The following is a 15068-nucleotide window of genomic DNA, read 5'->3' as shown; positions in this document are numbered from 1 at the left end:
AACAGTGGTTGGAGTTATTTTATAGGGGGGAATATTGGCAAGAAGCTCGCGATGCAATTTGCATCACGATACTTGGGTCACAAGACGTTAGTACCATGATGTATCATATTGGGACATTCTACACAGTTAACTAAGGAAAAAAAAATAGATGATGCATCAGTTAGTTTTTTAAATAGCACAGTGTTACTCTCAATTGTCATTAAAAATTAAGTCAAAACCAAATATTTAATTTGATCTAAAACACGTTTTTGATGTGACATTAAACTAATGTTGCACAGATATTATTAGATGACAGATGTGGTCAGTTGTTGAAACTGATAAATGTCACTTGGTGTTACCAATGTTACTCATAAAAAATCTTATATTGCATAAAAAGATACTAAGAGAATGTGATTTTATCAGTGTAAAAATTAAACTTAAAATGGTTTTAAGCCAACTGACTGAATTTAATTCATCATACAGTCCATGGGCAACGTACAACAGGGTAGCTCTTCATCGCCATCTACTGCAGTGGAGGTGCAGAAGTCCTATTTTGCCTCCAACTAGGCTATAATATGATTTTTCTTTTCAAAATATAGATATTAAGAGTTGAAGTATGGGTATTGTATCAGAGCTTGAAGTATAGGAAAATATATCTGTATTGATATTTCATCGATAGTGTACCTGTGACATTTTTCCCCTTTCCTAACTACCTCTGCTGCCGTTCATGGCGATTCTCTCTGCTTCCTCTAACACCTGCTTCATCTCACAGGGCTTTGTAAAATTTCACTTGTTTACATTTGGTGGTGCATGATGTGTTAGCATAAGTTTTCTCAGCAGAAGCCATTTGTCTCCAGCTTTAAAATGAGAAAGACACTGATTAGTTTGATTCAAATAGTCCCAAAGAAAATTATTGACTAAGAGCCAAAATACATCTGTTTGTTTTGTAAGTGACCTTTTGCATTGTTTTTAATCATCTCTCCAAACTATTGAATATCTTTTAAGAATTTAGAAACTTTAATAATAATTTAACTATTGTTACAATAGGAAATCTGCAATTGATCTCAACCCTTAAGTTCAGAATAGAATCCCAATAAGTGTGAAAAGGAGACAGTCTGCATACATTTGTTAAACCTATCATAGTGGCTCATTAAACACAGTCTTATTAGGTTATAGGCCTTTGAAATGAAAATGTATGCAAGGAATAGTTAATCATAAAATTGCAAATTTCTCTTCTTTTTTTTACACCTGAGGGCAAATGTAGGTCCCATATCAGACCTCTGCACGGGTCTATCAGAAAGATACTGTTCGTAGAACGAACCAAATGTTCCTGGCCTCATTGTTCCTGTGCTGATCCTTAATGATCATTACAGATAGTAGCAAATGAAACAGTAAATTAGAAGCCCAATTAACATTTTGGTGGCCCTGGGGGTTCTTAAGGGGTCCAGAGGGCAAGGAAAGGGGGGCAAGGTGGGAGGGGGAGGGCTGTTGGGGAAACGCCCCGCTGGCTTACTAATGTGAGGATGAGGAATTGAATGCAGAGAGGCCTCAGACAGCCACGAGGGGCCTCGCCTCCGCTCTGCCTTAACACTGTGAATACATGTTTTAAACCCTGACGTCTCTGGTGGCCTGACCACGATGAGGAGCTACCAGATGAGTTAGCACATTTGACCTTTCAGTGTAAGCCAGGCTTATGAATACAGTGCTGCTGTAAAGACATATTTAGGTCTCATGTAAATCCAGCTCTTGTGTGATTGACAGTTTGTGCTCATAGGAAGTGTTTCCATCCATTTTGCAGGTTTACATCTAATTTTGCCTGCTAAAATATCCATATTAAATGTAATGGATGACATCTATGGTTCCTGCTTGATACAATGTGATCTCCATCAAGGCTGCTCCTCAAATGCATGTAAATGAGCAGGGAGTGAATGATCTATCAAATGCCACTCATCTCCTATTCAGACGCAGATAGATAATAGGGTGGGGGGGATAATTATAGATGGGAATGTGGTAAAAATATTCTAATGATATTTCATTGAGAGTCCTGGGCTGTCAATTAATGGTGTCTGTTTGACTTCTCTGCAGCTATTTATGCAAGCAGCAAAACTTCTGTACCTCAGTGTTTAAGGAATCATTTCTATTGTTCACTAAGAGATTTTTTTTTTTTCCTCATTAGAGTCATTCTGGCATCTTAAACAGTCTAATTGATATGTAGCCTCTGACTCATGCCAAGATACCGTCCTTCTGGGGCTATTATTGTTTATTGAATGCTGCTGCATTCATGTTTCAATCTACCTGTTAGAGTAGTCTTTCAATTTGGCTACACTAGCGTCTTTGAGGATGACACTCATACTGTCAGTGGCACAGAGGTTTCCGACCTTGTGAAGTGAAGGGAGAGATGAAGGAGGAGGGGTTGGCATTAACAATGATAGCCCGTCCTAGATGGCAGAGTAAGATCCAAAAAGCACCAATGATCCAAACACACCCCACTCCCAACTCCTAACACACACAAAGAAACCCATTTAAATCTCCTCTAACGAAGCGCCTCTCAATTACACCTCTCCCATTACCATACCCTCTTTGGGAGGAGGAATATGGAAATGGCTGAAATAAAGGGGAGAGACAGGGAGAGGCAGAAAAGGGGTGATGTATCCATCGAGCATCAGGATGGCTGATTCCCATGGTGAGTGCACGAATGGGGGAGGAAGTTGAAACAGTGTTGGACTAATTAATACAGTGTATAGTAGGAGGGCTGGTGTGGGCTTTCACTAACTGTGACACCTGCTGACTCCTAAACGCACATTGTGTTGTTTTAATATGACAATTACTCCATTACCATATCTGAGAGATAGCATGGCCCCCCTAGGATTCCACCCGCGCTCTCTTTAAAACCTTTTAGCTCTGCTTCAAATTTATCTATTTATGCTCCTGCATTAGAATAAGAAATCAGTTCAGTGTAGTATTATATGCATTTTTTTCAGCATGATTAACTGTAATTTAAAAGTATGTGACAGTTTGGATTCTTTAGTCTGTCTGTCATATATTATGAAGAAAAATAGTCAGCAGATGCGGCATTAATTTCTTTAAGAACCTGTCACAGTTCTGCTTATGATGGCTGATAATAAAAACAAAATAAAACGTGAAAATTAACGTAATAAGTAATTGGGGATAATTTACTGGTCAATTCATCTATAGTGAATGGAAATCTCTCACTTAGGAAACTTCTTATTCCTTAATTCTTCTCATTTTCAACACCTGACCTAAAATCTTTCACTGTCATATCAGGAACCTTGCAGAAAGTATCTTATTAAGATAAGAGGTGGCTAGCTTAACGATGACATAGAACTTGGCAGCAAAGTTTTGTTTCAACCAAAATATGAATGAAGTGGGCTTTTTTTAAGAGCATTTCAGGTACATCAGAAATGACCATAGACTGTTGGGCTGAGTATTGGCAAGAACCTAACAATACAATACGCATCACAATACTTTGGTCTCAATACAAAAATATCACAATATTCTGATAAATTGGTTAAATATTTGATTGAAAACAACTTTTCTATTTGATTGTGTTTGAAATAATGAAAGATGGATGCAGTGTTTCATACGTACACTTACTTTGATAACACAAAGTGTGTCAAGTCAAACTACTGTGTCATTAAACTAATGTCACAAAAAAAACATATTCGGTGAAAGACGTGGTCATTTGGTAAAATCGATAAACATTCTTGGTGTACCCAATCTTACTTGTAAAAAAATTAATATTTTTTTTTTATTATTTTAAATTAAGAATAGATAGAAAACAGTGACGTTTATGGCACCAAAACCCACATTATCAAGTTTAGGAACAAAATGTTTTGAATGTTCTTTGACATTGTATTTATTATACAGTTTATGGGCAACATACATGGAGTAGCTCTTTGGCGCCATCTACCACAGTGGAGGTGCAGGAGACGTATTGTACTTCCAACTTGTCTAGAGGATGAATTTTTATTTTAACAAAAACATTGATATTAAAAGTTGAAATATCAATATTTTATCACAGGTCAAAGAATCGCGATATATTGCCGTATCTGTAATTTTTCTCTAAAAGACTGTTTAAAATATGGACCCATCTGTTCCTGAATCAGTGAAATGATGCCAATCTGCAGACACAGCCACACTGGATACGATACAGGTTTTGAGCTTCCTTTCAAAATTCACTCTAATCATCATTCTTATTGTTAAATTACGAATCTTCTACTTTAGATTTTACCAGCTGCTTTTTATGACATTAGTTGTCCTTTCAACATCTTGCAACTGTATTACTGGAAAGAGGGACAGCTTTCAGCTCCACAGCACTCGTCTCATCCAGCATAGCTGATACTTAATGCTGAAAAGAACACAAGCTTCTCTGCTAATACGACTGGTTTCTTCTACGGAGCGATACACTAGCAAATGTTTCACTGATGTGGATTTCACCAAAAAGTCTCCTGACAGTTTTCATCAAGTGTTTTGTGAGTGTTTTAGAAAGTTTTTTGAGGGATGTGTACATGATCTTGATAACCTAATGAAGTTAAATTCAGCCCTTTTAATCAATATTTGGTTCATTTAGGAGACACTAAAATTGTCCTCCTTCAAGAGGGGGGCACAACCGGAAAAATTTGGGAACAATTAGATGGGATGATTTGAAATCCATTGGTGAATTTGCTAACAGACTTTTTTATGTCTGTGGATTATTTCTTTAAAAGCAGTTTCGGTATGTCGAGCATATCCAAGCATACTGTGGAACATCATAACAAGGGCCTTCATTGTTCACCAGTGGCTAGTGCTTATGTTATTCATACAACATGGACAGAACCCAGTAAGGGTCTTCTAGTTTTTTTAGGGCCCCAATGGAGCCCGGGCCGGACCCCATGATGGAGAGAGGTGTCTGTGCAAAAGTGAAAACAAATTCTCTCCTCGGCTGGCGTGAGCTATGGCACTGTGAGGCTTTATTGTCCCGGCCAAGGTGATAAGGGAGAGTAATTGCGTATTATACTGTCCGAGAATGTCAGGTCCAAACTGAGCACGAGTGCCCCATCCATCAACACATGATGGTGTGTGTTTATGTGTGTGTATGTTCTACACAGCACATACTTGCTTGCATGATGCATTATGTGTACTCTCCTGTGCACTTGTATGTGAGGAAGGAGGTGTTTATGGATTCAGGTCTGTAGTTGTACCTGGGTAGTCGTATCAAGAGATCAAATTTTTACTTTACTGGGGTTTGTTCATGTCTATGTATGTATGTATGTGCATGTTTGTCCTGCCCATTGTGTTTGTGTGTGTCTCTGGGCAGGTTTAGATAGAGCCTGGGAGCAGGTCAGGCAGCATCATTAATCAGCAGCGGCTTGTGTGTGACTCTCTGAGCTGACACTATTACATCCTACACCCTGCAGCAGCTCACTGCTTGGCCTGCCCTATCTGACCAGCCCAAAGACCACAGACCCTCACACACACACACACACACACACACACACACACACACACACACACACACACACACACACACACACACACACACACACACACACAGACGAACATGAACTCAAACACAACATACCAGGAAATCAAAGAATTTGCAGGATGTTAATATTGTTTTTACAACAGGCCAAGTTTGCGTATTTGTGTAATCAATCTTCAGTTCTTCAGTGGTTGTGGGATTGAACTGCTCAGATGTATTTAGGCAGTGAATGCTTTGAGAGTCTGTCCAAACACGGCTGCTCCCTGAGCTCCAAAGCCCAGCCATTTTATTTGAGTGCGTGTGCCTAAGTGTGTGTTAGTGTGTGATCATTGAAACAAAATGAAATGTTAGTACAGCAAACCTTTCTTGGGAGCACTGCCAAGCGTTTATCTTGTGTTTTCTCCCTCAGGACACTCATCTTTTAATCTTTGTTTTTTTATATATATTTATTTCAAAAAGGAATTAGGCCTTTTATCTTTGTTTGTCTCCCTTAGATCCAACTGTGCTGAGAACATCCGGAAGCACATCCTCCACACGGGCAAACATGAGGGCGTAAAGATGTACAACTGTCCCAAATGCCCGTACGCCACAAACTCTCCCATGGAGTTCCGCAACCACCTGAAGGAAAACCACCATGATATCGAGAATCCAGACCTGGCTTACCTTCATGCAGGTAACCAACTGTTTTAATTTTTTACTGTGGGACTCTCAGTTAAATAAATGATATGCAAACATTAAAACAAAATGATTCATTAAGAAATAATCTTACTACTCTAAATCTCTAAATCTTCTGGTGAAGGAGAAGGAAACATGTTCATGCAGCTGACCAGGCTTTATCCATACTTCTCATGATATTATAGCCCTCTGTCAACATAATAAATGCCCTCCAAGATTTCCATACATTCAGCCAAAGTTTAGTTTGTATCCTGCCAAAAAGTTGTCTCAGCAGTAGAATTTGAACTTTCAAGTGATACCGGTAAAAAATTCTTAAGCCCTGTTCCCACCAAGCAGTCCAGTTTATATCAGTACAGTTTGGTACAGGTTGGATCGGTAAAGCCTGATCCTGTAAGCACAGCCAACCAAGCCCCCTTGTGGTAGGCGGCATGTAAACCAGACGCCAATAGCCGCATCAGTTACATAAGAGCGTAAAGCCATAGCAGCATGACACAGTGTACCTCCCTGATAAATCTAACGAAGAAGAAAAACGTGACATAGTAAAAGAAAAGAGCAACGATGGCAGACATCCAGGAATTTGTCTTCTTTGTGATTTTCATGTGGCTCTTTGTTAGAAAGCGCAATGAAGCTTTGGTTTAGGCCTGAACCACACGTATATGGATATATTCCTAAACGCGCATTTTTCTGTCCGATTGGTCCTCTCAACCACACGAACACGGAGATTTCACCCACGTAAATGTAGATTTTTAAAAACGGATAAAAATGTGAAGAAATAAAAAAATATCCAGTTGAGTGTAGCGGTGTTAAACGGAGCTGGTGTTGGCATGATGCCGTCAAGCGCCCAGCAACCATAGACAGCAACAAGTCACTGTTTGACTGCGCATGCTCATAACGTTCTTCTTCTATGGCTTTCACATTTTGCTAACCTGCCACTTAGCGGTCAGGCATGGCCTTGCAGGCTTCAGAGGCGATCGTTTTCAGTTTGGCCTCTTCGTATGGACAGAGATATTTCTGTGGTGTGGACGGAGATTTATTTTTAAACGAGGGAAAAGATATCCGATCAAAAAAATATCCATATACATGTGGTTCAGGCCTTAGAGAAAGCTGCGTGCCGCGAGGAGAAATACATCAACCACTGTTGCACGGTAAATGACGACTCTTTCGACCAATCAACTGTCTGTAGTGTTTTTAGCTCCGCCTTCTGGGATCAGATCAGTTTAGTCTGGCACCCTAATGGAACAGGGGTGGGAGAAAAATATCAAAATCTGGATTCTTTGTCAAAAAATCATTTTTTTTTTTTTCAAATTCATATTCTTCATTTTAGTCTTTTTTTTTTCTAAACTTGATTAGAAAAAAGTTACCACTTTTCTCCAGTGAAATATTTCTCTCTGACTCACATTGTGTGCATTTTATGGTCAAATATGGCTCCTGATTCAGTCTGTAGACATTATCACCATCATTTAACTATTTCACATGGTCTTGGGTTAAAGAAGCAAACTAAAAATCGTAAGTATCGAAGAATTGCAATTTCAATTGAACTGGCATCCCAAAAACCATAATTGCATAGAAACACGAGAAAAGCATATCATCCGAGCCCTATGACAGAAGGGTCCAAGTAGGATGGTTCTTCTCGGTTATTTGGGGATCTGGCGCAGGATCAGTAAGAGGAAATGCACAAATTGCGTGCCGTACCTAGACAAATTGAACTGAACTGCTTGGTGGAAACGGGGACATAGTCTCTTTTCATTTTCAACCTGCTTGCCATGCTGGGACAGAAACAGTGATTGAATCCCTAAACCAAATGATGTCCTCTGATTTAACTAAAATGATCTAGAAGAAGTGTGTGAGGGAGTATGTCTGCAGGGAGTGTGCTCTCTATCTGTGTTTTCTAATTGTCTTATTTTACACATTTTATGGATGTTTGCTTCTGTTTCGTGGTGTTGAGCTCTCAGCCAACAGTCTGTAGATGAAGGTAGTTAACATAAAAGGTGACATTGCTGTTTCTCCCCTCAGCTCTCATATATAGACAGAACACATGCATGTTTTTGAGGCACTGAAATGACTGAACAAAACCTCAGTATTTGCTGACATATGAATGACAATAGAAAGGCTGTGACGAATGAAGGCAAGAGACATGCAGTAGGCAAGAAGAAGCACAGCTTCAACAGCAAACAGACTAACAACCCTCCTGATCATGTGGGTTAAATTTTAGAAGTTTGTAAGAGTGGATCTTAAAACAATCTGAAGTTTGACTTTATCTCAGTGTTGACTGACTTCTGCTGTCCTCTCTCCTTTGCGGAGAGCAGCTTTAGGAAAAGCTTTATGACTTTGTGAGCCTTAGTTCTTGTCAATATTATTGAACCACAAATGGATGGAGATTGTTTAGTTTTTGTAGCAGCTGGTACTGCAATCACCAAAGCCGCAGAAATTTGACAGTCTCAGTCCAGTTAATACTACTTCATGAAATCTCGGCTCATCGCTGGGTCTCAGGTGGTAAAAGACCACGTTGTAACACATTACCACCAACTGGCTCAAAAATGGTCAAGCCAACTACACTGACAGGCATCCCTGGTGCAGAGATCGGCTGAACAGCCAACAGACTGGAGTCACACTGTCTGGTGTCATGCAGTCCTCTGTTTTCTTCACTTGTCTCTGCTTTTATTGTTGGTTTGTGGTTGTTTTCACAGTTGATTTGGGAAGTTAACAGTCTAGCATGCTGTGCTCCTAAATTGTTGTCTGTATTGTCCTGTTTAAAGCAGTGGTATCTTACTCACTGCAATGTTTCAGTTTTGAACCCACCATCTATTAATTTGTATAAAAGTAGTATTCGAAAAACTTGAAGTCTAACAAAAGATGCTCCTAATATTCATTGTAAGGGAGGTGGGGTGCTTTGCTCCAAGAGCTTTGACTGCACCATAGACTGAAACTCAGGATGTTTCTTACTGCATCTCTTGCCATATCAATTTTGACCATTGTTTTTAAATCTGTCTCTTTGAGTTCCCTGAACTTTGTAGAAGTGCCATGATAAATCAGTAAAAGCCTCGCCTCAAGGCATAAAAAGAGTAGCTGCAAACGCATTTTGTTCACTCCTCACTTTTTTCTGCTGTTTCAAGCATTTCAACTCTACCACCTTCTGTGTGCTTTGACCAGTCAGCCAAAACGTTATGATCACTGACAGCTGAAGTGAATCACACAATTTATCTCTTTACAATGGCACCTGTCATTGGGTGGGATATGATAGACAAGTCGACAATTTGCACTTAAAAGTAATGAGTTTTAAGCAAGTCCGAGGCTGAGAGCGACTTAGACACCACTTAAGACCAAAACTGTGGTGGTTGGACAGTGGGTGTTATCATTTCTAAAACTGTAGCTCTAGTGGGTTGCTCCAAGTCAGGCAGGGGTTGGTATATACCAAAAGTGGTCCACGGAAGGTAAACAGGTCAATCAGCTACAGGGTCATGGTCGGTCATGGCACATCAGTTGATTGTGAGCAATAACTGAGCAACTGCTGAAAAGTTAACGCTGGCTGTGACAGAGAGGTGCCCACCACCGGAGGCCCATAGCAGGGGGTCTGGAGGAACACAAAAATCAGTTACAGGTTTTGATTTGGCCTCCAAGTTCCCCATGTCCTGTCCTGTCAGGTCATAACTGTTTTTTGCCCTGATCTTTTGAGACAGGGGGCCCTCATAACATTACACAGGTGGTCACAATGTTGCTTCCTCTCTTAATCTTCTGGCTTCTATAACTCCCATAGATGTATCAAGATTTGAAGCTATTCCCTTGAATCAAGTCACCTGGCTGCCTCAGCAGCTCGGCCCAGGCCCTATTATTCCTCATAGGTCAGGTCCTCCAGAACCCTCTGAGTGAGTTTTTTGTCGATGGATCAAGTCCTGCTATTCAGCAGTGATGGAGGGCACCGAGCAACAAAGAGCCAGCGCTCAGATTGCTGGTCCAGCCATCCCTGCCAATCACTCAGGCCATGGAGACGGATGAAATCTTGTTCCTCTTCTATTGGTTCTTTTGTATCATGATGTTCCTTCTTTGTCCTTGAAGGCCACCAAATCCAATCGGCAGAGTGCTTGTCCTTCAGGGGAACAGGGAGGACAGCCTTTATCCTGTTATCCCTTTGACCTTATATAAAAGCAGTGGAGTCGAAGGGGAGCACCATGGGAAAGAGGCCAGGCAGGGACATTACTAGGAAATGGCTGCATTCTGGCTGCACTGTGGTTTGTTTCTTATTGAAACTAATGGGTCAAAGATAGGTGTTTGTGCTGACACTTGAAAGTTTATTTCTTTGAATTTCTTGCTACATAACCAAATTTAAGGACCAACTTCTGTCTTTTTCTCCTTCACTTCTATGCCCCAACCTCCCTGCATAACCTTTTTACCTTCACCTACTCTCAAAAACACCTTCCTGTTTCATATTCTCCAAACCTCTCACCTTTACCCAAAGCACACCTTCACTCTTCTTCTTACCCTTTCACCCCTGAATTTCCCTCACCTCTGTTCGTCCTTATGCACGGTCAACCCAGAGGCAAAGGAAACCGTTAAGTTTTGTTGCTTCCTGTACAACAAACCAAACACAGTTAAGATTTTCAGTTTTATGAGGGAAGGTCAGATCTTGTCTGGATTTCATGTCTCCTTCCAGTCATCTGGAGGAAATATATTCTCCTCTTTCAGTTAAGTTAAGTAGCAGGTTTCCAAGATGTCATCTTGACGCTCCTATTAATATTCTGCTCATACCACACCACAGATATGAACCCCAAGACTGACAGCAAAAGAAATGATCCAGAAATGCAGCTGATAGTGTTTCTTACCCTGGAAGAAAACTCTGAACAGCACCAATTTCCGAAGAGTAGTTCCTCACCCCAGCTCGTTTTCATTTCATCAGTTTGTTTGTTTTGCATAACTTTGCTTTTTGGGCGCAACGTGTAAATAAACCGCAGCAGGAATGTAGAAAATCAACAACCCTCTTCACTTGATTAAGACCAGAGCAATCAGACTATAGGTGGTGTGAGAAGGCATTGGAAGTACACTTGTGATCTCTCCTTCTTTCAAAAGCAGAAAAAAAGGGGAGGTGGAGGGTTGGTGGTAGAAAGAGCAGTGTTTCATCTAAGTAGACAGAACGAGACCAAAAGAAAGAGACAGGGGAAAAAAAGATTAAGAAGGTAGATGTTGAATTAACCTGCTTGTGATTGCTCTCTGTCAGAGTGGCACCAGGGCCAGCAGCGAGAGCCAAATCATCTGTGATGGCCCTTCCCGCTGTTCCCCCTTTGAAAGACACAGATCAAACGCACCCTAGTCATGGGCCCTTGCAGCCCCTCGCGCCCGATTGATTGACACCCGAACGTCTCTGCTACTGCTCTGTCTCTCCGTATCACTCTCTTTTTCCTCCTCCCCTCTCCCTCTCTCTACTTGTCTTCCCTTCTTTATTCAGCGTCGCACTTCGAATTAAAGCCCTTCTCAAGGATGAAAGCAGAGGTCCTTTGCAAACGAAGGAAGAGGGGGAATTAGACCCAGCAAGTGATGGAGAGGAATGATGATTAGAATTATAGGGGGAAAGGAGGAAAAAGAAGGAGGTTAGATATGTGAGGGGGGAAATGTTGCTGATAGGACACATTTTAATAAAATGGTAATGACATTTGTCTTCCTTGGGAGATCTGCACAAAGATACGGCAGGAAGAAGTGGCGGTGCCTGTGTGATCTCGACACAGATAGCACCGTGGTTGTACTATAGCTACAGGTTCCTCTCGAAGTTTGCTAAATTACCCTCCTACTAGAACTTTCTTTCTACTTAAAATGCTACAAGTAAGCCAGGAGTGAAGAAGCTTTGGGAAATGGTATATTTCCTTCTGTCTTTGTTATCTCCCTCCAGCGAGGTCAGCTGTGGTTGCAGGCAAAAAAAAAAAAATCATCCTCTTGTCCTGTTTGGTTCCAAAATCCATGTTACACTAACACACACACACACAAACACAAAGGTGAGATGTCGCCGAGTTAGTTTTGTCAGAGCATCTTCATCCAGCTATTTTTAATTGTAAAATATTTCCCTAATTTTAAACCAAGGTTATAATTGCACGTCTTGGGGGCATAGAGATCAAATGCTTTGTAATTAGCTTACAGCAACTGAGTGCTTGGATGCGCTGCTTAGCGCCCAAAAAGATAAAACAAATAAATAAATAAATAAACTTCTTCAAGGCATTGTTTCTGCTTTATGCAGATTCTATTTTCCTTAATAATGCATGATGGATGGTTACCGTAGAGGGCTAGAGGAGACCTGGCCTTGTAAGTGATGATCTTAATACACAGTTACAACCACAGGCAAATTCATTTGTTGCATATATTTTTCCTTATTAAACAAATCTGTAAACAAATATGGGTTTGGATAGCTTTTACTTAAGTTATGCATCTGTGTGCCTCCTCAGCTTCCCTCCCTCGCTTTCACCTTCTGTTCATCATGTAATGAAACATTACTCTCCTGAGTTTAACTCGGGTATTGTGTTACAGCAGCGTGTTGGATTGTGGAGGACAGGTGTGTATGTCATGCAAATGTGTCCTGGTATCCCAGCGCATATGACACTGTGTCGACGTCGTGAAAGAAGCCACAGACACTGGCGATAAAATCAACATCTGTTTCTAATAACAATGTGTTAAATGTGACACGTTTCTATGTGGGGAAATATGTGAAAAAAACAACAACAATGCATCACAGTTCTTTGAAAAACACCTATAGGACATCAAGTCGTCAGCATTAGTGATGAACCTGCGTCTTTGTGTCACCGTCCGTATGTTGCCTTCACTTGATAGGCATTAATGAAAAAAGTCATTCTGTTCAGTGCGATGTAAAATCAGATTAACAGCGTGGCTTATTGTGCTGATGCTGTCACAGCGTGGAGTCAGGCTTTTTGAGTTGTTCCTTACAAAGTCAACAATGAGGGATTTACCAGCTTAATGGGAAACAAAAATTACTTTTAGTAGCAAAGAAAGAAACTATAAGTTAATGATAAAACTATCACTTACGTCTTTCACAGAAAACACACAATGTGCTGTTTTTCATGAGAGACTGCAAATATTGGTCTGATTACTTCAGCTCTAAACATTAAAAAATATATTTGTCCTTCTTTTGTAGTTCATCTTTATGAGTATTTTTGCGACACCTGATGTTGTGTCATTCAGTCCTCACATCTGTTTTTCTCGACCACACAAAAACAACTTCAACACACCTGCATGTAGAAACTTGAAGACCAGCTCAAGCCAGAGCCGGGTGTTAATTGGAGAATTCCCTTGTGGAAAAACACCTTGTGTCTTTCTCAGGTACAGCAGGGCTCACTTTGACAAGTGAAGTGTGCTGTTTTGAGGGTAGAGCTGCATAGGGTTAGAAAGTTGATCCCTTTTCGATTTTTACTGATTATTCTTGACCATTTGACTGATTTGTGAAAAATAGTTGGTCTATATAATTTTGACTTGATTTACTTGATGCAGCTGAAAGGCACTTAAACAGCGTTCATTTTGTCAGTTGTTTTAGATTGAGAGGTTTGTCAAATTGGGGTAAAGCTCTAGCTTTAATTCATAAAAGGTCAATACATTTTGGTCAGCACTTTTAGTAGTATCTAGGGATTTTGTCTTCAAAGCAGCGTTTTCCTTTTGCTCCTATGACATCTTGACTCCTTAATGAGGATTATTTAGCCAGTATTCTACCAGTTGTGAAATTTTTCTATGCTTTCCTTTCTGATCTGCTAAGACTGAAGACATTGAGGAATGATCTCTACTACAAGTCAAGAGACAAAAAAAATCTTTCCTCAGCTTTCCTACTTTGGCTTGATTTGTTTTCTTTAACCTCAAATAAAAGTGCATTCAACACGTGAGTTCACGATTAAAAGGGGCTGTATAGCACTTTGACTTTTGTATCTGTCTCTGTCTCTGTGGGGATGGATGCACCAGTCAGACATTCACTGCTTTGCTTCTCAACTGCATCTTCATCACTGATCATTTAGAGTTAATCAAAACTGTGAAATGTGATAAAACATGCTTTCCCCTATATCCAAATTAGACCTGGACACAGAGTTACTAATTCACTGGCTGCCATCCATTTTCAAGGCATTTTGACCGACCTTTCAAGACCCATAGAGTATTGTGTTCTATGACTAAACACTGAAACTACCAAAAAAAAGAGTTGACTGTCTTTTTTTCATGTTTCATGTTTTAGGTTTTTGATCCAAAATAAGCAGAGAAAACTGCCTGAACTTTTCCAACTTGTAACGTTGGGCCATGTCTTTGTGATCTTGCATCTTCTTCTCATATCAATGCTGGTCTCTCAACCAAAGAGAGCACCACTGCCACCTACAATAGTTTACTAGTCTGATATTGATACACAGGCCCCACCAGACCCCGCCTTCCCCTGTTGAAAAAACATAAAGATGTCTATAGACGCGGTCAATGGTTGTGATCAGCTGACACCTATAGACGTCAATGGTAGCCAATAAATTAAGGTTATTGCTGGCAAAAAGAGGCAGATGTCAAAAATAGCACTGACATCATCCCTGCAGTCGGTTGTAGCTTTGTCACTGAAACATAATCTGGAAAAAAAACACAGTGAAAAAACAGTGAAAATCAGAAAGATACATGGAGGTGGAGAAGAGTTCTACTCACAGCACACGTGTTACGGATAAGTTACAAAAGTTAACCAGCCTGTTCAGTGAATCTAGCCCAAATGCACTGTTTATATTTTGATTGTCAGATAAGGTGCACAGTGAGGGAAATTCAGATTTATACTGTCCAGCAGTTTACTACTGACCAAATTATGTTGAAAGAACCGGGTACTGATTCACGTAAAATCAAAAGGTACTATATTTAGGTACTTAAATGCATCGCTGTGACTGTGAGGGAGTGGGAGAGTAGGTGATTTTCCATGCTGAACATGAACACAGCAATACAA

At 40.3% G+C, this 15068-nt stretch overlaps 1 protein-coding gene across 1 annotated transcript in view; it reads left to right on the top strand.

The window, feature by feature from the left end:
- The window catches only part of znf407 (zinc finger protein 407), a 184102-nt gene that overhangs the window by 122428 nt on the left and 46606 nt on the right, over positions 1-15068 (top strand). The window contains exon 9 of the mRNA XM_074684332.1: positions 5956-6134. Coding sequence (XP_074540433.1) covers positions 5956-6134 — 179 coding nt within the window. The remainder of the gene's footprint in view (positions 1-5955; positions 6135-15068) is intronic.

Source organism: Halichoeres trimaculatus, unplaced genomic scaffold (genome assembly GCF_033239565.1).
Source record: "Halichoeres trimaculatus isolate MK-OKI-2021-1 unplaced genomic scaffold, fHalTri1.1 fHalTri1_scaffold_12, whole genome shotgun sequence".
NCBI classification, from domain to species: Eukaryota; Metazoa; Chordata; class Actinopteri; order Labriformes; family Labridae; genus Halichoeres; species Halichoeres trimaculatus.
This window is presented reverse-complemented; position numbering and strand designations above follow the sequence as displayed.